The sequence below is a fragment of the Caloenas nicobarica genome, chromosome 3 (assembly GCF_036013445.1).
Source record: "Caloenas nicobarica isolate bCalNic1 chromosome 3, bCalNic1.hap1, whole genome shotgun sequence".
Classification (NCBI taxonomy): Eukaryota; Metazoa; Chordata; class Aves; order Columbiformes; family Columbidae; genus Caloenas; species Caloenas nicobarica.
This window is the reverse complement of record NC_088247.1, coordinates 83,880,426-83,905,363: the sequence shown is the minus strand read 5'-3', so window position 1 is coordinate 83,905,363 and position 24,938 is coordinate 83,880,426. Positions and strand designations below refer to the sequence as shown.

The 24,938-nt window shown below is 40.1% G+C and overlaps 1 protein-coding gene across 1 annotated transcript in view; it reads right to left on the bottom strand.

The window, feature by feature from the left end:
• KIF26B (kinesin family member 26B) overlaps positions 1 to 24,938 on the bottom strand; it is a 295,352-nt gene that overhangs the window by 30,354 nt on the left and 240,060 nt on the right. Inside the window, exons 9-10 of the mRNA XM_065631902.1 lie at positions 24,702 to 24,885; positions 19,708 to 19,867 (exon numbers count right to left, since the gene is read on the bottom strand). Of these exons, the coding sequence (XP_065487974.1) occupies positions 19,708 to 19,867; positions 24,702 to 24,885 (344 nt within the window). The remainder of the gene's footprint in view (positions 1 to 19,707; positions 19,868 to 24,701; positions 24,886 to 24,938) is intronic.

Genomic DNA, 24,938 nt, shown 5'->3' with positions numbered 1-24,938 from the left:
GCAAGGCAAAGGAGTTGTTTTTCAGAAGGTCACAGCTCCCTGAAGCTCAGCTGCTGCCAGTGTCATTGGCTTAGGTATATGTGCTGAAGAGCCACCGTCGGTGACAGCGCCTGCAGAGAGGGCAGGGCAGCAGCCACCTCGGCTCCCCTTTCAATGTAAACAAGCACCTGCCTACCAGACTGTCACGACTCTTGTGTTACCCCCACCCCAGGCAGCCAGGTGACCATTTCAGCTGCCACACCCACGCAGACAGCACGGCGATTTGGAGGGGGGACAGAAAGACTGCTGGCTGCTGCACCGAGCGCTCCTGTGCTGTCCAGCCGGAGGCAGCGGCTGCTGCGCACACAGCGGCACCCCTGAGCCCCAGCAGCAACAGCGCTTTGCCCTTTGCTTGCGAGGGGTATTATGATTCATACGTACCGAGAGTGGAACACCAGGGTTATTTCCTCAAACGAAAATTAACTTCAAATGTTGGTAATTGATCCATGAATATTCATGATCTTTTGGGAGGGTTTCATAATGACTTCATTCTGGTTAGGCTCATTTGATCTGCAGTAGCGACAGCAGTAGTTTACACTCCTTCATCAAGATGCCAACAATTTGGCAGCGTGACCTTCCCAGTTTCCTGTGCTGGAGAGCAGCTCTAGTTATCCTAATTGCAATCCCAAATGGAGTGGTACCTGAAAATAAATTGACTGCTGTTCAGTTTCAGAAGCCACTCCACTTGGCACCACTACTAGCGTAAATAGATGACATCTCCAGGAAACTGTGAAGGTCACTCAACAAAATAACTCCACATTTTGATAGGTAAGATTTTATATGCTGACCTCCTAGAGCCTTCAGCCCATAGCATTATAGTAGAGGTCGGTGAAAGTACACACACTCCTGTGTGGAAAGGAAAAAAAAAAAAAAAAAAAGAAGAAAAAATAATGCAGATTTTGGCTGTCATTAATATTATTAAAATTATACAACTAATCTATGCCACTCACTAGACATATTCCCAAAGAAAGTTAGGCTTAAGAGTTCATACTACCTACGTACCTGCGCACAAGCTTGCCTCATCACCTCCAGCAATAAACTTCTAGCCTGTTGGCCAATTTGAAGAAACTTTGAGAAAATAATATAAAAGTCTCAAAGACAGTAAGTCTCTGTACATGCTGTGAGAATTGATGGCTGGGTGGATGGAGAGAAATCTTATTTGTGCACCCACAGAAACAAGACCGAAACTCCTTAAATTCCACTTTTGAATGCACCAGAGAAAGCAAACACATGAGAGAAATTCCCAACCACACATGAACTTTCAGCCAGTATTTATACCCTTTTGGATGTCAAAATTAAGAGACAAATCGTTAGAAACATTATTTTCTCAATGTTGATGCTCTCAGAACTGTTCATTGAGATCAACAGACCAAAAAATATGCACTCATATGAAAGTGGATTGTGACTATGAGCTGTCAAAACACAAAGTAAAGCAGTGAAAATATTAAGCTAACAGCATTAAAGCAAAATAAACAGTCAGAAACTTCAAGTGATGCTTCCATCTCTGGTAATCAATTTATTACCTTTTAAAGTTCCTCCTCACATGCAGCTCCAAACTTTACTTCACAGAGAAACACGAAACTGCTAAAAGCTTCTAAAAGAAGCAGTCCCTATCCATTAGAAAGAAAGATGGACTTTGCAGCAGCCAAGATATCTGCTAACCTAGGATGGGAATCAAGCAGACAAAGGAAGTTCCAAAACAGGGGAATATTTTGTGTGTCATCTCCCACTTATCAGGTAGGGACACAGTGGTCTCAGTTGCTCAGCTCCAAACCATCTAGGAATTAAAAAAACATGACTGTTATTTAGGAGTACTGTATTGGCATGTACAGGTAATAGGTACAGATCCTAGACAACATCCTTCCAAAAATCTGGGTAAGAAGGTGGCTAAGCATAGACTGAGCTGTCTAACTTTACACATTTGTTGTCTTTTGGGAAGAGAGAGGAAGCTGAGGTTCTCCTTTGCACCTATCTTCTTCAAAAAACAAAATGGACTAGAAAGCTGGTTTCATTTCACAGACTCCATTCACTATTAAAAATATAGTTTTAGGGTCCAAATAAGTTTCTTAGACACCTGCAACGATGTTTGTAGAATCTGATGAACACAGCGTTCTCTGGCCTGCAAGTCCTTGATCTCTGTATTTGTACTGCCTGTAGTCAATAGGGGCAGGGGAGTTTGTTGGGAACCGAAGAGAGACCAAAAACTCCTTTCACATCAAAATGGATGGCCATCAGATAGCAATGACTTTCATCCACAGATGGGCTGAGCTACTCGCACAATTGACTCATGTAGAGATGTGATGAGACAGACTGAACAATAACAGTGATGATGTTGATCTTGCACGGCAGTTATAGATGAAAAATTCTCTACCTGTGTCTGGTTTTGGTGACATTCAAAAACAAGCCTCAAAACTGAAATTTTTATGAACTGTGGTAAGCTCTGGTCCAAACCCAGCTGTCACTGAAATCCACAGAAACGTTCTCATAAGCTTCAGCAGGGCCTGAACTGGGCTTTTATTGACAGGGTACATGAGATAATGAATAAAATAGTCCCTTCTGAAGTCAAACACATGGCATTGATGCTAAACCGTGAAGCCACAGGCAGCTTGATGATGACATTTTTGGCAGCATAGGGTCAAATCCAGCAGCAGCTGCAGGGCAGTGGGAATTTCGTAATCTATAAACACAGGTACAAGAAAACTAAATGTTTTGTTCTTTTACCCCTCTCACTCTTTATCATACTTTATTCACAGAGGACTCCAAATAAAACCTGAGGGACCCCAGTCTCCATGCAAGTACTATATATTGTAAGTAAAAGTGGCCAAATCAATATAATCAATATAATCAATATATAAAGATTCTTAATGTATATAGATTTGCTATTTAAACCGTTTGAAGATAGGCTGTATCAAATACGTTTATCTTCATCTATATAGCAACTTAAAATATTAATGATGCAAATGTATTTTTCATGTTATCTGAAGTTACACTCCCCCTTGAAATGGATTCTTCTATTTATTTTGCCCATTATAATACCATTAATTAGACAAGTTCCTCAATAGGCTCCTATATCTCTGACACTTCAGAGATCTCCTAATAGCCTGTGACAGCAAAGGAAAGGAACTCTTTTAAACTTGCCATTTAGTAGTTGTTAGATAGCTTGCAGTTTTACCTGAGATAACCGGAACATGCTTTAGAGCTCAATAGGTATCTATTATATCCAGAAAATCAACTGTAAATTTTAGTATTTCCATGTTAGTAGCTGCCTCTCCACAAGACTGGTAGTCAGACTTGTGAGTGACAGAAAGCAATACACAAATACTAATGTTTGTATGTATTTAGTTTTAAAGGATAAAAATACATATATTAAAGACTTAGCTGTTCGAAGTCCCAGAAGCACTAAAATAAAATTTCAAAGACAAGCTGAGCAACCCTTTAATAAATAGCTCCTTTCAGTCTCCAACCGTCTTCAAAAAGCCTCAAACTGGACTCATTTACAATGTGCCTGGAAGGTCCCTCTTCTGTTTACAAAGCCGCTGCTGAAGCTCAGGAATTTCTGCAGCTGAAAATAGTTGAGGCTGCAAGAATATTTTGGCAAAGTACTCATTCTAGTCTTACACTCTTTTCTTGGCATCTGCTGTTGAATTTAGACAGAGAGAGGATACTAGAAGGATGTTTGGCCTGAATCAGTGTGGCCATTCTTCCGTTCCGAGTGTTGGGTTATAGTGGTTTACAGCAAGGCTCTGCAGCCTCCTTGCATCCCCTCTGCACACCTGCTGTGGTCTCCTAAGGATGGGTAAAAGTGACCCTCAGCATCCAATCAACCCAGCCCTGGTCGACGTGTCTGGACACACAAGAGACGCCAAGAGGAAAGATAGTCATTCTGTTAAGGAGAGCACATAGATAATAACACAGAGGAGAAGGAGGAAAGTGCGATGCATTGTTTGGTGCTGTGAGCCTGATCCCTGTGGGACATCATCAAAGCAAAGGTGACACTCGGGGTGAGAAGAAACTGTGAATTATTTGTTTCTGACCCTACCCAGTACAGAGAACCACATAATTCTCTTTAAGCATTTAGAAAATCCACCCTTAAAAACAAAAGGACTTCCTGGCTATGCTCACACACACTTTCATTTCAGAGTGGCACACTGGAAACCATGTACTCTCCTATTTGCCCACGCTCCAACATGGCTCTTCAGTTTCCATTGCCCTCACTCCCCAGGGACAGGAATACTCTTGCTGCATGTACAAACACCACTTACAATCCTTCTCGTGCTCTATTTCTAACTCTGTTTGGGTACACAATCCAAATTCATTTAATCTTCTCTCACACAAAAAGCTGTCCTGCTCCTCTTGCCAATCTTTCTTGTACTTTTTTGAGTCTGAATTCATCCTTCATCTATATAGATGACCAGAGTTGCATCCAGGAGAGGAATTGCTAACCCCTTGAATAAGTGCGTTACTATTTTTCTGCTGTTATTCCTAATGTCTCCTCAGACTTCATTACCTTATCACTGTGACATCAGCTGTGGACACCTGTGATCACTAACCAATATGCCTAAATCAGACATACACCTCACTCGCTTTCTAGCTGATAAGCTCCCAGATTTCAGTAGAAATTGTTAACAGTCCACCAAGGCAAGTCTTTGCATTAGTGCCATTTCTATTACTGTAGCCCTCGAGGTCCCACAGCTGCTCCCATCTGATGTTCTGATCTTCCTTTGTTTGGATGATAGCGCTCAGCTTTGTGGAACCAGCCACTATGATTAGCATGCTCCTGCTTTGTGTGCCAAGGCTGCTGATAATAACACTAAATAAAATCTCTCCCAAAAGTGGTCCTTGAAGAACTTCCCAGGTGGCCTTCCCTCTACTCTGATAGCTCCCACTTCAATGCTAGGTACTGTTGTCTCATCAGTCTTCATTACCTCATGCACCTTACATTTTCTTGTCTTCCTCAATTTAACTAATAATTTCTCAGAGGATACCAATTCAGTTGTCTACTCAGGTCCAGGCAGATTACCTTTACCTCTGTTGTTTCACCTAGAAATGTAGACATTAGGTATCATATCTGCATAAAACCTCAGTGAGGGTTGTATCCAAAGAAAATTCAAGGCTTATCCTCTGAGAAGGCAATAGCTGTTGTCTGGATTTACTCTAGAGTGAGTTTTAACTCAGGCCTTCCGGATTTGTTCCTCTCACATCTGAATGCTAATACTGACTTTTTGTTGTAGCAGGACTTAACATCTCAGTGTTAACTTTTGCAGCTATTGTAGTAACAAAAATTGATCACTTAATTCAGACGATCTAGCATTGAACTAAATTAAGCTCCTCTCTATCCCTCCTCCTCCATACACACTGATGAGCAAATAATTTAGAGAGGTGTTTGTCTGCTGACTGTATGAATTTTACTCAGCAGGAAAATACATACATCTAATTGCACTTCAAATGGTGAGGATCTGAATAAATGAACAAGTTGTTTTATGAATAGAGGAATTAATGAAGACTAGTTTCCTCTGAGTTTGTGTCCTGTGTTCCTCCTTTTCCTGCCCTTTTGCTGTCCCCTTTTCTGCACAGTCCCTATGACCTCACCTTGCCATATCCCACCTAACTCATCTCCTTTGGCTGCAGCTCCTTGCTGTCTCCCAGCTGGCTGGTGCGTGCTGGCTGGCCGGCATCAGGCAGCATGCAATGAAGCAGGTTACCTGCTGGCTTCACAGCTTCGTGGCCCAGTCGGCTTCTGCTTTGTTCCTCTCCCAGTCCCAGGGGTCTTGCACAGACCTCGGATATCAGAAGGTCTGTCCCTCTGCTAAATCTGATTGGAAACGGTCAATTAAACGGCCAATTAAAAAATGTATTTGGATGACTAGCAGTGAGATGGTGTGATCATGTACGCTTCAGTCTCTCAAGAGGTGGCTAAATATCTCTAGGAAGATGCATGTCAGAGCCAATCCTGCTTGCAGACTTTGTCAGGCTTCACGGTTTTGAAGCACAATGTTGTGCATAGCAGTCATTCCCACCACCAGCTACTGAGGACAGACAGGACATTTCCCGTATTAGCATTATGAGAGTCATTAGAGCCACCTAATTATAGCTATGCAATGACAAAAATCCCAGCTCACAGATGTGAACTTAGTCAGGCTGTTAAGTCTTTCATGTCCTATGGCTTAGATCATTCCTCCTTTATAATTTTTCAGATCCATGTTATGATTTTATGTCTAATTAATTCTGTGGGAGGACAGCAGTTCTCAAATGAACATGGAGTAAATACAATCAGTAACAAATGGGTTGTTATGAGAGTTGTTATTGCATTGTTACTATTTTCCAGTAATTCAGGTTGAGTTATTTTTTGTATGATGTATGACATATTAAATACATAGCAAATGGTTTAAAGGTCCCATTCTGTTTTCAAAGCTGCTACTGTACCAGTTTCAAAAAAAGTAATAATGATCCAAAAGGGACTAAAGTTTATACTTCCCTCAGTGTAGCAGATTTGCAGATAGTGTAGCTAAAAGGTGTATTTGATCCCAGCATTTATAATTAACTCTTAAGCTGACATATATAAGGAAAATCTTTGTTTTCATATTAGTGTGTTTGTTGCAGTGTAATTCCAAGAAACACCAATTAGATATCAAATGCTGACAACTTGCACTTATCACTGATTAGGGCTAGATATGAGCTATAAACCTAGCACATTACCACAGTGCAACAGCTCATTACCAGTCTAGCTTTCCTAGCTAATCTTTTCTACTAATTTTTATTTAGAGACCTTCTGGCTAGCTCATCTGAAAATTATACGCTAATGATCTGAGCAGAATTGAGAGCTTTAAATGGCAACATGGGAGAAAAAATAATTCTGTTTCATCTCTTTATGTTATGATAGATGTCATTTAATCAATTAACACAGCAGAACATACCGTTCCATTTCAGACCACGCAAATAAAAGAAAAGAGAAAAGGGTGAGAGCTTCACATATCTCTAGACCTTCTTCACGATGTAAAATAGCATGATATACAGTATGAGAGAATGTTTCGGAGGACAGTCACTGAGACAGAAGTCAAGACACTATTTCCTGTGGATCTCCTACAAGTCTACCATAGGGGATTGCAAGGATGTGACTGTTGCTAGCAGAGGAGATATATCAGAGACAGTGCCACAGCGCTGTGCGCTGTGGCCCGTGGAGATGTCAGGGACCAGGGTGGCCCGATAGGCATCCTGGGATGCCTGCTCCCAGTTAAGCTTCCAGAAGGTTTAACATGGGATGCTGGGCATCTGGAATGGCTCAAAATCAGTAATGTGGCTTCCAATCCTGTCTGCCTTCTTCTGCCCACCTGCTTGAGACTATGAAAGTATTTGAGAAACTGCAGCCAGAATTAAGATTTTGAATAACTGCAGACGAAAGATACTGTAGCAGTGACAATGGGTGCTTCACAGCTATGTGCCAGAACTCTTACGATAAATTAAAATTACTTCTGAAATATATTGGAGATAAAGAATGAAAAGAACAAGATGTTTCATCATGTTACCTCTTGTTAATGAGTAAAAAGGATTAAAGATGGCAAGATGTAGGTAGGAACAGGTAGGAAAATGTATCTCATCCACATTCTGTAAAGCTTGTGTAAATTAAGGGCATCATGGGATGTAAAAGTTCTATATTTAATAATTAATATAAACAGACGGAGAGAAATGAGAAGCAGCACAAGATCACATTTAGGGGCGATCTCATTTCCTGCAGTCTAACTGTGCTGGAGTTTCTTTTCTGAAGAGTATAAGATTCACTCAACAATATCAATATTGTGCTCTGTGTTTACTGGTTCCTACTCTGAGTCAAAAACAGACACGGTCAAAATGCACATGTATAATGCCTCAAAAAACAAATTATGTCTCTAAATCAACCACTCAAACACAACCATCCTTGGTCCATACTTGCGCAATTCAAAACTTGGATAATGGCAGAGGGCAGTGTGCTGAGCAAGTTCTCAACACTCGCCTAGCCCTGAACTTAAGAAAGTACGTAGCCTTTGATCTGCAAGAAGCTGGACCTTTTCCCTACATGTGGTGGTAGAGAATTTTTCTTCCTGCAATGGATGAAACAAGCAGGAATCTCTCAGGACTCCCCATCTTGGAACCTGCACAGCAAGAGGAGTGAAGGCTTGCCATGCTCTGCCCATCTTTCTAGATCTCACAAAAGAATGTTCTCTACTTAAATATGCAAAGGTTTGCAGGTTTAACTGCCAGAAATTTCTCAATAGGAATATAATCAGACCACGGGCTGGGAGATGTTGATTTCCTATGAGAAAGGGGACAAAAGGAAAAAGCACCATACATATTCCTATTGCATTTTATGAGATTAACCAAGGAGAACTTAACTCTTGCATTCAGGTATTGCAAAATGTAGTGAAAGGTCATATGGGCAGCATATAATTTATAATGTCAACTTAGAACACCTAACTCTGTCCCTTTGTATTTAAGACAATAATCACTGGTAAGCTTTAGCAACAGCAGTTTGCTCCCTGATTAGGCAACTGAAGGGTTACTAGTGTGTAGCTGAGATTCCCTAAAATAACCAGTACTGCTCCACAAGAAGCACCACTGATGGATGGAACCTGGCCAATGGACTTAAAAATGTATTTTTAAGGGTTATGTTATCTTTTGCATGGGTATGATGTTATGGCGTTAGCAGAGAAAATTAAGAATCTTACATATTAAACAATGTAAATTCTTCTCTAATCAAATTAGCCAAATTGTAAAGAAAACCTTATTGTGGTATCTGTTTCCAAGAACCAATTTATTGTCAAATATACATACCAACTTGCTTGTAATTCTTTGCTTTCATTGTCTTATCTCTCTGTGACAAAAATATATTTGGTAGAAAAGTTTAAGCAAAACTATGAATTTTCTTGGGAGGATAAAAAGATCCATTTCAGTTCTCAGAGTACACCTAACAGATGTGTTTGTGATACCAGTAGAGACCAGAGGAGTTCTGCTACAGCGCTGCAGAAGCATCATGTCCCTTTCCTGCCTGGACAAACCCTGACCCTGCTGGAAAGACAGGTGACCGGCCCCAGGAGCATGTACAGTAGAGAGACCCAAAGCATCACATTCAGATTCACAGCAGCCAGAGCCTTCCACCAGAAAACACCCTCACTGCCATGGTGCTTGCTGAGCTGATGAGTGTGAGGGGAATGGACATGGAACCTGCAAATGGACTCAAAGGACTTCACTAGTTGTGTAACATATTTGATGTTTATGTCTGACACACAAGTGATTCCAGGCAAAGGAGCCCACAGAGGACTGCAATCAAGAATAGCTCAAAACCAACAAAAGCTTCTGATTATGATGACATTACAAAGTACATAGAATCCAAAAGGGGAGTAGTCACCTAACAAGAGAGAACAAAAATCTGTTACCAGCTTAACAGGCTTATTTTATGTTCTGTATGATGCAAAGATTCTAAAGATTACCAAAGCACAACCTCACTTTTCCTGCAAAACATATTCCACAGTAATCAACCTTAACCATTGGCTGGAAAAAAAAAAAAAAAATAGGAGTTTTCCACAAATCTCAGTGGAGCACAATGTGGTAGGGAAATCTCAGTGGAGCACAATGTGGTAGGGTGGCAAATGCTTTTCTTTTACAGAAACGTATTCTCAGAGTCAAATCTTATTCAGCTTTGGTCCTCCATCAGCCCATCTTCCACATCAGTGTAAACTATTGCAACTACTGCAGTTTCGTTTAGCTCCCTTTGCCATGAGAACTATCCTCCGTCACTCCAGCAATATCCACACACAAGAGATGAGCAGGATTCATGAGGTGCATGTTGGCATGGCCTGACTGAGTACACAGAGCTCGTAAAATGCTCTTTCCCTCTCGGAAACAGTGCAGTTACTTCTCTAACATCATACCTTTGGAAACATTTTTGTTTGTTATGCAGTACAACTAGGTAGCAGATCTGGATACCACATCTAATTCCTGTCCTCTTTCACAGATGTGTAACTTCAAAGTACATCACATGGAGTCTGTGAAAACTGTTGTTTGCAAGAGAGAGGAAATGCTGTCTAGGAGCACAAAAGATTCCACTACTCTGTTTATAGCTGGAGGCAGACATAAAAATTGTGTTCAATCCTTAGAAGACAGCTCCGAGGAGATTCAGGTCCTGCGTGCACAGAGATGACGAGGTGCTTTTAACAGCTCACCTCATAGCTGGCTCCCCTCGCTTGTTCTCTGCCTGTCTCCAAGTCGAGCGGCGCAGGCAGCCCAAAGGGGCTGGCATGGGTGACACAGGCACTGCGTGAGGGCCCTGCTCTCCAGAGCTCCCATGGGAGGCAGGCAGGACACCCAGGGTGCTGCAGGCTGTGCAAGCTGCCTACGGCGAGGGCAGCAGGACAGAGACTTCAACCAGTGAGAGCAAAGAGTGTAATACATTATGCATCCTTTTCCAAGCCCAAAAATCCCTTCATGTCTATGACAGCTGCCAACTTTCTCCTTTTGTTCCATTTGTAGACTGAAGACTAAATTTCCACTGCTCCCAGGTTTGTAACAGCACCCAAACCAGCTCCAGCCATCATTCTGCTACCCAGCTCTCTGCTCTGCAGGACCAGCTGTACCAAAGGGAGCCAGAGGGGCTGATATTTCTGGCAGTACAGATGTGCATTTTGGCATTGATTTTCAAAATGAGTGAAGCTTTATTTGTGCCCAAGAGCACAAACTAAGGAATAGGGAGAGAAACAATTTACTAACTCCCCTCACCCTTAAAAATAACCCATTGGAAAATAATTTTAAATATGGCAGGTAAAACAGTTTTGCTGATGGGGTGATGAGAAAAAAATACAGCTAAACAGTTAAATTTGCTGCCTGAAATTAATTTTACTGAGTCTTGTCACATATTGCTAAAAAGCATGTCACCTGATGTCATTTATAAACAAACAAAATTTTAAAAATTAAAATAATCTAACAAGTTTTTTCTGCAGCAGGAGAGAGAGATAATTTTAATACTTTAGAAGATCATTCTAACCCGACTGCTTAACTCTGAAAAGTCAGTGCATATTTTTAAAAATTCACTTCACATCTGTTCATCGTGTACAGGCCTGGAGGCAACCACCAGCCAGAAAACTTTGATCACCCAGCAGAAGATAGCAGTTATCTGAAGAGCACAAGAGGATTGTCTTCATTGCTTTCCTCTCAAACATGGTATGAAAATAAGAACATCAATAGAAGTTCATATGGAAAAAAACATCTTGCAGTTGCAGTGTCATTCAAATGCTCTTGAAGCAATAGGACAAACTGGCTGAAATAGTCCGTATTTACAACCATGCAATTCTCTTCAAAGCTTCTAAGGTCTGTCACTCCTTTGAGGGGATGGTGTTAAATAGAGTCCAAAAAAAGAAAGAGTATGAAGAAAAATTGTTCAACTACTTGCCCAGAAAATGTAAACTAAGTTTTTGTTTATTTTTAAGTTAAGGTCACAAATACTATTTATATATATTGAAGAGGAAAATCAAATAGTCCTGCTTGTGCCACTTCAGCAGTCACAAATCCCCGTTTATGTGGCAAGTGTCTGTATAACCTTCTTGAGCTCCAAATTCATGGTCACAGACCCATTTGCAACCAGTCAATAGATGATTGTACATTTCCAGCTTTCATGTTCACCAATTCCATTAGTCACATCCCTTGCAATCCCAAACTCATCACTAGGCAACACTGAACGACATACTGCCTCTTTCAACAAATAAGCTGTTAATCATCAAACCCTGAACATGAACTATGCTATACAATATCCCTTAGCAAGGATTTGAGGATTATCTCATCTAATTAGATATAAGCATGTTTTCTAATCTGTGGGCTTAAGCCAAAACCCAATAGAAAGATTTACATTGATTTACACTGAGTTTGGATCAAGCACTGAGAGAGCTTGATTTTGCAATTCAAAGAGAAAGAGACCTTAAAAAAACAGTGTAACCAAATGATGAACTAAAGTCGTTAACTGAGTTAAATCATCTGGCACAGACATGGATTGGACATCCCACATCCCTTCTAGGGTAGTCTTGAGAAAGACACTGCTGAGACTTTCTGGATTTATCTGATGCCATTCAACTGTAATAATCCAGCTGACTGGTAGTTTTCAGACTCCTAAAAGCAGAGGAGATTCTGGCAGACACACTAGAACGTGTCTTATTGTTTATTTATATAATTGTTCGTCATGCACAAACACTTTCCAAGCAAGGATGAAGATAAATTATCGAAGTACAGCTATTGAAAGTTGTTGAAGATTTGGCCACAGAACTCCGCACTGAAATTGCATAAGCCTAGCTCCTAACCAATATGGAACTGTTTATTATATAACTGTTAATTAATATTTATTAGTTACATGTTTATTTTGCTTTTAAATCATTCTACCAATGAAGTTTTCACTTCGGCTCCTGGGAAGTTATTCCATTGACTAACAAGAATCACTGTTAGCATGCTTCCGACTTAAAATTTCTCTGTCTCATTACTTAAGGATAAGAAATCATTCTGCCACTGTCTCACCAGAAAAAATTCTCTCCTCCTGTGCGTATTCATGTCTTTGAAGTACTACAGAGCAGTTGTCATCTCCCCTCTCAGAGGTCTCCTTTTCCCTGCCAGCAATGAAACTTTATTTCTGTCCAGGGTTCTTCCAGGTGAGTAACCCTTTTATCTCAGACCACTCATAATTCTTCTTGCTTCTCTTTTCAATTTTCTCCAGACTGCAACCTCTTCGTGATGAGATGCCCAACTCTGAACAAAGGGCTACATGCTGGCATTATACAAAGAAAAGCTATTTTCTTTGGTCATCTGCAGTGGGATGCCTCTCCTCTCTTGCCCTGAGTCACACTGGTTTTGTGCAGGGAAAGAAGGATCAGTAGGGAAAAAAAAGTTAATTTCACAGATCATATCCATATGCAACTATTCAAGAAACTGGAGATAACCGAAAATGTGAAGTAGGGCTAATAAATATTACTACACACTTTTTGATAATTTGTTGCATTGCACAAGAGCTAGTTATTCCAAGAATATTGCTATTTAAAAACTATTCAATTATACATGAAATGAATTATCACCACATTTCCACAGAGAAAATGTATTAGTGTTCAATTGAGCCTGAACCCGTGGTGGAACAGGTGAGAATAAACTGCTGGATAACCTGACTCAAGGTTCAAAATGGCATTTTAATGAATTAAGTACAGATTCATTTGTATATGAAGTCACCACAATGGCCTATTTGGGTCCCACTCAAGTTATATTTCAGCAATAACTGCACACTACTGGATTGCTTGTTCATTACCAGTCCTGTCTGTGCTGGCCCGGGACCAAAGTCCTTCCATGATGCAGCTATCTGCTGCTGATAGGAATGGCTATTTAAATGCAATTAGTAATTGCTATTAAATCTGACTATAAACCACAGGCACTTCCCTTCTCGTTTCACTTTGTAGTCCATCTTTATTCGCTTATTTCAGTATCTGTCAAGTGGCAATTCATCAAATGGTTCAAAGAACGTTGAAAGAGCTCGCTTGAACACTTGTGCAGAATGGAGCCATGTCAACTGAGGTCTGTTGTAAAACTGGTGTAAAAAGGGGCGAGGCTCAGTGAATACAACACACTCATGTCCACTACACATGCACACAGACACCTCTGCTCCAACAATTGTCCCATTGCCAGTCTGGCTGGACTGAGTTGAAAACCCAAAGCTGGGGAATGGCAGCTCCAGTGAAGCTTTCCTTGAGGATTTTGTCTACTATCTCTCATTAACTTGATGATGAAACACAGTACTGTAAGACGTGCAGATAAAGCTCAAATTTGCACTGTCAGCTGTACAAACTGTCCTACAATAAAGTGCATTGTTGATGAACACTACAACAGCGATTGATGGAGCATGCAAAATTCACTATCCTCATGCTCCTGAGTTGCAGATTAAATTACTCTAATAAAATGCAAGAAGTTTTCCTACATTCACAGACTGTACATCCCTGATTCTGTGTATTTTATGTAGTTCCCTGGAATGAAGTGTCAGAAATTCAACCTAGTAAAACTGTTAACTACAGAAAAACCCCAAAGGTGAAAGTAATTGCCAGATGCTCCAAGTCCTCCTTTTATCTGTGCTGACAGTGTTTCAGTGCTCACCTCTTGCTGTCGACTGCATTGCCCCTCCATTTTGCCAAAGCACTCTGGCTGGTGTCAAAGAGCATGTACCTAAGGCCAGTTCCTCTGCTGGTGTAACCTGGCATTGCTCCAGGAGCTTCACTGTCCATTAGACAAGGCTGTGGTACATACGACCTGGCTGCCAACATCATGGAAAAATTCTTCTGTTCCTGAGCAGCTCAGGTCTTTTGATAGCTAATTAGGAACTATTTCACATTCAACAGAATCTCTGTTGACCACTATCCTACAATTGAATCATTCAGGGATATTTATTAGGCTTATTCCTCCTTTTGAAAGGGCTAATTTCTCTTTTGCTTCCGCGTTCTCCTCCATGGATTGTTGTCTCATCTGCATGTTATCTCAGTGTTTCTCAGAGCTCTCCCCTTCATTTGGGGCCATTTCCCAGTCCTGTGATTCTGTTTCAGCTGTCACTAATGTCGTCATTTTCATTCTTTATCTCCCCTTCATTCCAAAGGCAGCACTAGATTATTTTTTTCTGATGCTTCCTGTGGTCTTTGTACCATGTTCTCATTGAGGAGAAGTAAAAGCAAGAAACAGAAGTCTGCTAGATCCAGTATTGGAAACCAAAATATCTCAATTAAAAAAAAAAAAAAAATTCTTTTAGGTTTAGGCACAGACGAAGTAACCAACACACAGATTGCTCATTGGGCAAATAGTTCAATTTTGGCATTAAATTCTTAGGCCCAGTAAGCAGACATGGTTATGTGAATCCCACAAAACCAAAACTTAGTACAAGATGGTAAATAAGGATAAAATCTCCAGTACTAATATTAGTTATTGTATAAGAAATATACTGTGAACTGGTTTTTAGCTTTCCTTATCTCTTCCTGAAAAGTTTTCACTAACATTTCTTCTGAGCAAAAGAATTTATACTCATGCTATAAATGCAAAGGCAAGATATATAAATAAAAGATATCTGGAATCCTAGTTCTCTTCGCAGTTGTTTTTTTTTTTTACACAGATAAACAACTGTAGATAAATAACACCCATTTAACCAATAAAATAACCTGAATTACTGGATCCATCCAAACCTCATTTTCGTTTTTACTTCAATAATTAACTAATAGTTTAAAGAAAATATCTGATAAACAGCATATTCTTTAGGCTCATCTTTTATACCACAATACTATAATCCAATACTTTCCCTTTTCTCCTCTTCTCTTAAAAGCAATAATAGCCTACCCTTGACCAAAAAAACCCAGATTTTGCATCCCATTAGGGATGCCATTAAGTCCAAAAAAAGTGAAAAAATAAGGCAACAGAGTCATAGCAACAGTTAAAATATAAGTAGTGCTTTTGGCCAAGTCTGAATGACCTTTACAAAGTCCTACTTGAATTTTTTCTAACTCGGTTTTATAAATAGAAATAAATAAATAAATACAGAAATAAATTATTTTTGAAAGATCATGCAGAAAGAAAGAATGGATTAGCCCATGGTTTAAGCACCAGATTAGATCTTAAAATATGGTTGCTCTGCCACTAAGTCTCTCGTGCAAGCTTGCACCAGTCAATACCATTTCGTTTTCTACAGATAGGACAAAAAAATTAATACCAGCATGTAAGATCTAGGAGGAACTGCAACCATGTGACAGAGAAGCAGAAGTGCCAAGAATAAAATTCATGCTTTTGACTCACACCCATCTATTTTACGGACACGGCTCCCTCCTTGGATAAGCATAAGCATGTAGTTCAAAATATAGGATGCCTCCAGAAACACTAGCACAGTGGGATAGCACATTAAGAGAGAAGCCTGTTAAATAAAACAAGCAACAATTTCTGAAAGAGAAATTCATACAGCCTTGCACTTTTCAAAACAGTTTTCTTACATTCTCATAGTCATTAAAATGTATAAAAATGATTATTTCCAAAACAGCATTACCATGAATTATCACCACCCCTGTTGCCTAGCAACTGGAGTAATTTTTGAGTGGTGAGCTATATAAACCAGTATCTGGAGTTCGTGCAAATGGGTATTCATTTGAGGGTTTAAAACACATTCATCTTGGAAATCAGAGGAAGATAACGCAGCACTAATGTAAAGCAGAAATGCTCTTAAAAAAATAAAATGGCACTAACAATTACTGCAGCTTAGCAAAACCCTCCTCCTGAAGCAGATCCGAGCCCTGTCAAACTTGCTCAGGGCATGAGTTGACTCCCTTGCTCTTCATTGGGCTTGCAAGGGCCACTTTCTAATTTTTTTGAATATATTTGACGTTTCTGAGGAGAAAATAATTGTTGCCCACTCTTCTGAGGGATTTGCTCATAAGTCAAGAAACTGGTGACATCAAATGGAAATGTATTTAAGACAAATTAAAAATTCTATTTTTAGACAAGACACTGACCTGGAAGAACTCACTTGTTCGTAACATAACAGAATGATATGCTTAGTAAGGTTCAAAATAGGTCTGGACATTAATAGTGATAAGGAGATAACCCACTGAGATATTAGAGATTATAAGTACATACATGAAAGATACAAACTCTCAGAAGTCATGGCCTGGTCACTCATTAGCTGCATGTCGTTGCCCATTATAGGGATGTCTACCCATTCCTCAGACCCATATGGAATTTAAGTTGAATGCAGGACAAGATCTCAAACCATATCAACCTGTATTGTTTCATGTCTGAGAATTTCTACATTACTTTCTTACAATGTTAGTAGACAAGTTCCTCCTAAAGCCACTGTCAATCTGTGTTACTATTCCCAAAATGGGAAAGGTAGGGTGGAGTGGGGGGCAGGATGATGGGGGTTCCAAAGGGAGAAAGATTCCAACTTAATGGCTTCCAAGGCTTAGCCTTACGGGGAAGGAAAAAAAAATGCAAAATGTGCTGAACAGCAGCATGACTTTTTCATAGAGACTGCAGGCCGAGAGTCAAATTCATCCTTGGCATAAACACACAGCCCACTGAAGGCAAAGCAGTAGCATCTGCTTATACCAGCTATGAATCTGAACAAGGTTTTCCCTTCAACTACTACCTGCGGAGATAAAGCTGGATACAGCACTGAAGGGAGTTTAAGAGCCTGCAGCCTCTCAGAGTTGAGAGAACTAAATTTCTGCAGTAAGAGAAAACCTGATGTGTATGAAATGGTGAGTTTCTGTGCTCCCAGGAAGCCATGCAGTGCCTTCTGACAGGCAGCCATAAAATACTTAATGGTTGTTTAATAGTTCAGATAAAGAAAAGATGCTCCATTTTGTCTGCTGCTCTATGGAAATTTGCTGAGACCACACACATAATGCGCAGCTCTGGCACATAAGAAACCACCTGTTTTCCTTTGGTCCCACTCAAAAAAGGTAGTTATCAAAATTATAATTTTATCCTTGACAATGAAAGACAACACCCCTAAATAAAGGCAAATTATCTCAGCTAGATAGGCTAGCTGCTGCTCTAAACAAGAGATGCTACTGAACACATATCACATCAGTCTACGGGATGCTCAGACTCTTCTACAAGGCAGTGCACACCCCCTTCTCCCCCTTCCTCTCTTCTCCACCGAGAAGCAGCACACACCTGTAATGCTGGATCACTGAGCAAACAATGCTTGCTCTAACCCAGACACCAAGGATCTTATTTCCATTGCTCGTGAACAGACCACCTTTGGGAAAAAATGCTTTCTTCACTCTTCTCAGCAAGAAGTGGACAAAATTTGCTCCAAAATATGCCAATATGTTATTTTCAAATTACATTCTTAAAGTCCTCCTTACAAACAGACACATCACCTCTGATTTAGACATGATGAACCACTTCTCTATACCTACACTCTACACTATCTTCTCTTATCCTAGTAAATTCAAGAGGAGGTGCTGGCCTGAAGAGAGCTTTTATCTTCTTTCAGCAGTACAGAAACAATGATGAGCAAGTGTGCTGGCACCTCTGGCTGTGTAAGCTCAAAAATGCAACAGCTGGGACTCACAGAAGAAACTGGTAGTGCAGCAAGTAGAAGACGTGTTTGGTAACGCTTTTCTCCCTGTCAGGCATTGCCAGGAAAGACAGCTGTTGTATTTGGTAACTATTCCCTGTATGCTTAGTTCTAGCCTAGGGAGCATCATTAACATATTTTTTCTATTCCTACAGTCTGCCTTCCCTTCAGTCCATAAAATCTGACAGGAAGGAAGAGAGGGTTTTGATGAGCATAGTTTGAGCTACACTTTGTGAAATGCAGAGTTCAAGCTATTAATATTTTCACACTATGACTAGGTGCACAAGCCACAAAATATTTCGTGAACGTTGACACATACATATGTGGTTGGCCCTTAACTGAATTCCAGTCTGACTGAATTCCAGCAACAAGAATATTTCCAGAGAGCACATTTTAAGTCCAGACTATCAAATAATTTTTCAAAATAAACGTTAGAAGAAAAACAAAATTGTAACCAAACTCAATTCATCTTTATTTTCCAAAATGAAGACAAACCCAAACAAGTAAAACTTGTCAATACCTTGCAATCTTGAATGAGTATGAGAAAATAATGACATTTACAGTCTTTAACATGACTAGGAGGGTAAAATACACGGACTGAAATATGATCCGTGAATCACTTGGTTCATTTTTCATGTCATCCTGTTGCTCCTAACTGCAGAACTCATATACATGTCCTTCATGAATGGTGACATTCATTAGTAGTTCGATTACAAGGTGCTACAGTAAGCCATTCCCATGACACTAGTTGCTACTCCCTAGGCTTTAAGCTAGAGAAAAGCAATACCATCCACAAAATCAGAAATTTCTGAGTAGGAAGGTTGTCTGACTGTCTGGGTTGGGTAATGAATTCAAACTTGCTTTCAGACCTGCACACATGACAAATGGTGTGAGACAATGATGAAGAGAAATGAGTACAAAACGTACCCACTAGGTGAGCAATTCCTCTAATTTCCCAGAAGCTACCTGCAGTAGCAAAGGCCACTTGTCTAGTGTGACAAATAAAGCCTACTTTTTTTTTTTGCAAATGAAAGACTGACATGGAGATTCAAGTCATACAAAAATAAACTGGAAAGTAACCTTGGATAACAGAAAGAATCTCACGACAAACATGCATGCTCATTGTGACATGTATTTTCAAGGCACTAAATTCCACACAATGGACCACAAAATAATTTTCTCTATAGTGCTGCATTATGGCAGCAACATTTGTCTCTGTGGAGCAAACATCAAAGTGGCTCTTAGACGCTTTGAAACATTAAATTAATCTTTGAACAGTCCTAGAAAACGAAATCCTAATACGCTGAACTTTGAGCTTTAAGATCTTTAGGACACCTGGGCTGTATTTCAGCAAGCTTCTTCCTATGAAACCTGAATGTTAAATACAGTGTAGGTGGCAGACATAAGGTTAGATCAGGTGTCACTGGACCCCAGGCAGGTTTTGCTGTACCTCAAGAGGGCTGTGGTGACCCCAGCAGACTGTCCCCCCACTTACCCCACGTCTGTCTCAGACCCAGACACGCACACTGCTTGCAAGCATCTTCTCCTTAGGTGCAACACAGAAGGCTACTTACTTGTAGGGGATGTGTTTGCTTCCATTGACAAGGGCAAGGATGACATTGCCCAGTGCTGACAATGAGAGACAGAGGCCAGAGCTTCCCTCCCGGTTTTTGCTGAGCACTTTCACGCAGCTGCCCAGGTCGATAAGGTGCAAGCGGCTGCGACCTCCAGACACTGCCATAAACAAAGAAAGCAAACAGTGAGCATGTGCCTCCAAAAGCAGGTTCCTGGGAAAGCAAAAGTCACCACAACTTGCAAAGAGGAAACAATCAGGAGACCTTCGCTAATACATGTTAGCAGTGACAAACTGCAGGGTTCCTGTTAATTCACTGTCAGCCTTTATTGCTGTACGTTGCTGTCCACTCTGGACTTACTTAAAAGTTGCCAAGCTTTTCAGTACTCACGCACCTGCAGGTTTAATTTTGTGGGAGTCACCACTGTGGGGTTGTTTTTTTGTTGTCTTTGTTTTAAATGTAGTTCTATTAGCCTGTACCTGAGCTGGCCCAGTTTCTGTCTCTGTAATTACTGTTCCTCTATCTGGAAAACTACAGGTTGGGGATTGCTGCCTGGTGAGCAGTGGTCCTGTGGTAACTTCAGCCTTTCTCTTCTCTTTCCCATCTTGAATACTGTATCTTCAGAAGAAACTGTGGCACCTGTGGGATGTTCAATTTTGTTTTAAGTCTATATTCTTCTATGTCATAATTTGGGCTAACAAAAGGTTCGCCATGCCATGGGTGACGGATTATTGAAATGCTGCTTTGTTCTGAAAATAATTTCTGTAAAACTGGCAGTGGATTCCTGTGGGTTTTTTTTGTTTACTCTGTATCAATACCTCGACATTTAAAGTGAAAGGATACTACCTCACAAACACCAAGATTAACAGACGTTTGCTCTCATCAAAAACCTATGGTTCCTTATGAACCCAAATATGGAGACTATGTAGGCTTTACAGAAGAGCTTCTAATTCTCTCTTATCTCAAGACAACTTCCTAGCTGTTGTTTTTTGGGGGGTTTTGTTTTGTTTGGTTTTTTTTTTAATCTGATCTTTGACCACTTCTCCCTATTCTCAACAGTTAGTTAAGAAGCAATCTGTAGGAAAATGAAGTTTTATTTCTAGGATCATAACTCAAAAGTTAAGAGCACTGTTTGAGGACATAAACATAACTTGAACAGGAGTGGAAATACTTCGATGTCTGAGTTTCCCTCTATGCAAATACATTCACAGCCATTTTGACACAGCACCTCAACTTAAGCATCTGGAAAAATAAGTATTTGTGGTGAGGGGAATCACACACAGAATCACAGAATGTTAGGGATTGGAAGGAGACCAGTTCAACAAGTAAAGATGGTGATGGGAGCAAATACACAACAGAAACCTTAGAAACAAGCTTTCCAGATACATTTAATTGCTTTGGAAATGTCTCGTCAACCACAAGCATGTTGTTTTCAATGACCCTGCATTCAGTAGCTGTGGTGCCATGCCATGTGCTCTACAGGCATGTATGTGCCGTAGGAGGTAGAAGGAAACAGGTTCACATAGACATGTGAAGACAGTTTTAAAACTTCTACATAGTGGCAAAAAGGTGATAAGCAATAATATAATTTTGCAGACTTGCTCATAGTCTACTACGATAAAGTATATCAATACAGAAAACATTCAGCCACTAAAGGTGTATATAACTATCACCTGTAACTTAAAAACATGTTAACCTACACTGAAAAAGTAGAGAGAGATTTAATTTTGCAAGCACTGCAAAACACACTGCTCACTGCTTATTGCTACTATCTGGTGTCTTGCGTGACACAAAACTTTTCCTAAAAATATAAAGTCTTTCTGTAGAATGTGTTATATATAATTCTAGAATTCTGTTCCAGTTGTAGGTTACAGTTAGTTAAAATCAACAACAATAATAATAATGAGTAGATTTTTATGATAAAAGAAAAAAGAAAGCTGAGTAAAGAGGAAGAAGCGATAAGAAAATGAAAGAAAAGCAAAGCAGAGAGAAAAAATAAAGAATGAAGAAAGAATAGAGATTTTTTAATGTGAAAGGGGCTTTTGCTATGGGATTTGAGAATAATACTGCAAAAATGTAGCCAATATCTCTGTCAACAATTGTTAAAATACAGTTACTTCTGCTTTTTATAAGCCCTTTTAGTTCTTCAGCTACATCAGGTATCAGGGAACACAGGACTTCCATGTATTAAATTATACTGCAGTATTGGTCGTCATGCTGAATATCACAGAGCAGAAGTGAAGAATAAATGTCTGATTAAAACTAACGTTGGTGGCTAGATATTCCAAACGTTGTAACAGTCCACAGATTATACGACATGACAACTCATTAAACACGTCCACAGCAGTTTCACCACTGTGGTCTCGGTAGTGGGAAGTGGTGGGATACTTCTGTTGGGGAAGTATCCACACGCACTATGGGCTCCTGCACTCCTTGCAGAAAGTCAGGCTTCCCTGGGGGACCATCCAGGCAGTGGTACCTCCGCCTCCCCTGAACTGCTCCTGGAGAACTTCTGCCTCCCTTCTAACAGTCCTTAAAATTCCCTTATAGGACTTAAGAGTTGCTAAGTCCTGTAAGACTGCTATCCTCAGAAAGCTGAAATTAACTTTTTTGAGTATTCCCCAATGATTTCCTTAGAAAACAAAGAAACGTGTTTAGTTGCTACTCAAAATGACTGCAGGTGACTTCACTGAATCACATAAAATAAATATTTCTGTTGCTAAGATTACTAGACACTGGGGAAACAAAAGAAAATGAAAGAAATCACTACCCTTCAAAATGTCAGTCATACTGTTTCCATACCTATTGCTATTACACGGGCTGAGGAAATACAGAATATGAGAAATTACTGGATCTTTCCTTCTTATCTCATTTACAGGTCAAAGTAAGACATTTTTAAGATGGCAGATGCACTTGCTTGATCTGAAAATGAAGCTCTTTGTTAGGCAAGTTCACCACTAATATGCCTGGCAACTACAGAGAAAAGAAATGGAACATCCTAATACTGTTTTTTGTCTGTGGCCACAGAGACTTTGCTGAGGTGACAGCTGAAAAATGACTGTGCCAGTTCTGCCACAATGCCATTTATTTCAGTGGTGCTAAGCCTGCTCCATGGCATTCCTGGTAATTAATCTAACAAGGAGGAAAGTACAGTACCAATGCTATTCTAACAGTCATTTTTTACCAAAATCATACATTACCCAGCCATTTAATCTCTTATCCTTTAAAAGATGGGTTTCTTTTTTGTTGTTTGTTTCTTTCCTTTTTTTTTTTTTTCCCTATCCTTTTTTAATCTGGTTGCTGGAATCTATATATCTCTTCTATCTCATTTTTTTTTTCTGAGAAGTCCTTCATTACAGCAGGAGACAGTGATAATCACTAGGCGCCCTTTCTAAGCAGCTGGAATTCCCCTCTCATTCAATTATCAGTGAGATCTGACCCTGCCTGGCTTGTGAGGCCACTCACATATGGGAACTTGAAGACAGGAGGTGGTACGGCCATGAGACGGAGCTATAACTAAAGGCAGGGGGCAAAGCATGCCATATTATAATTCAACAGGATCATGTCTTGTTTTTTGACATGAGTCATTATAGCCACAGGAAAATACTTTTTTCCCTATTATTAATTGCACTTGAAAATAGTAGAAAATGTTTGTGTGTACAGGTACTTGCATGCAGTAGAAAGCATGGAGCATTAAATAATTGTAATAATAATTGCCTCAAAAGCAGCCACCTTTATTCCTATGAACCAGCCTGTATGAGCATTCACAGTCTTCCTTTCTACCACAGGGTGGTTAATTAATAAACCTCTAGTTAATTGAGATTTCTGCCTGCCAATTCCACAGGGGTTATTACTTAAACACATGCAAACTGCATTTCCATTTAGAGCAACTTTCTGTTTTTCTCTCTTCTACGTACAGCCAATGTAAATTTCCTGCATTCAAACATTAGACATTAATACTGCAGTGGTGTTCACCCACTACGCATCATAGCTTGCAATCTATTCATTATTACAAATAACCTATGCAGACCCAGGAGCTGAAACATTTGCTATTTCTGCAGCATTGCTTAAGCCCACAAATTTAAAGAAGCAGAGATCTCTGGTGTCTTTCAAACAAACATTTTGTCCTTGTAAAAAATGATTATTAGAAAAAAATAATTTAAATGTGAAGGTTTTCTGGTGGGGGTGTTTCTTATACAAATCTTTTATCACTGCAACTTACCAAAAAAACCCAACCCTCTGTATATCTCCAGTTATAAACAATTTGGGAGACTTGAAACAGAAGATAAATATTATTAAAAAATATAAATGGTGCGAGTCAAATGAAAACTTTGAAAATTACAGAAACATATAAGTAGGCATAGAAGCATCTTCATTTGCAAGTGGAAGATGGAAGTAAAGACATAAGCCAGTGAAAGCATCTGTGGCAAACAGAAGGAACAAGCCTATCTGAAAAGCCCAAAGCCTCTGCAAAGAAACACAAGTCCTTTGTGCACATGTAGTTGGGCCACCAACTAAAATATCTTCTGTCTTCAAGAAACAGTACAGTTTATGCATTGCCAACATCAGCTATTTAGGTGCCGAAGAGGAACAGCTACTGTAAGGGTGGCAAGGAATTCCCATCACCACGATATTTTAATCCATGACCTCAACATTATCAGTAAAGACAATACTAAAAGCCAATTGGAAAAGCACTTTTTTTTTTTTTTTTTGAAATACAGAGTCTCACACAGTGCTGAAGGCTAACTGCAATAGTATCTCCACAATGGCAACTAAATTGACAAGTGATGGTAATCATTCCTAGTGGCCTTTAATGGCCTTTGGTAGGTCTTGACCAGGCAGGTGGACAGTCTGCTGGTATGAATGGCCCCACTCCATGCTCAATGAAGAACTCTGCTAATTTTCACTACTAAAGAATATTGTTTAAAGGCCTTTTTAAAGCCAGGTTCCAGGCAGTCTTAGAGGAAACAGAAGGGAGTGAAAGCACAGCTTACTTCCGCCTTTGCCACTCTTCTCCATGCGGTACTGGTAGATGTGCAGGGTGAAGAGCATGTGGGAGTTGCGATGATCCTCCTCGTCGCAGTCCCGCTGGCTGCTGCGGCGCGAGGCGATGGCGGCGTCGAGGAAGAAGGCGGCCTTCTCTGCTGTGGGGGCGCGGAGCTCGCTCTGGTTCTGAAGCTGCGGAATAACACAAGGGACAAATGACCCAGAAACTCCCAGACAAGTCAACG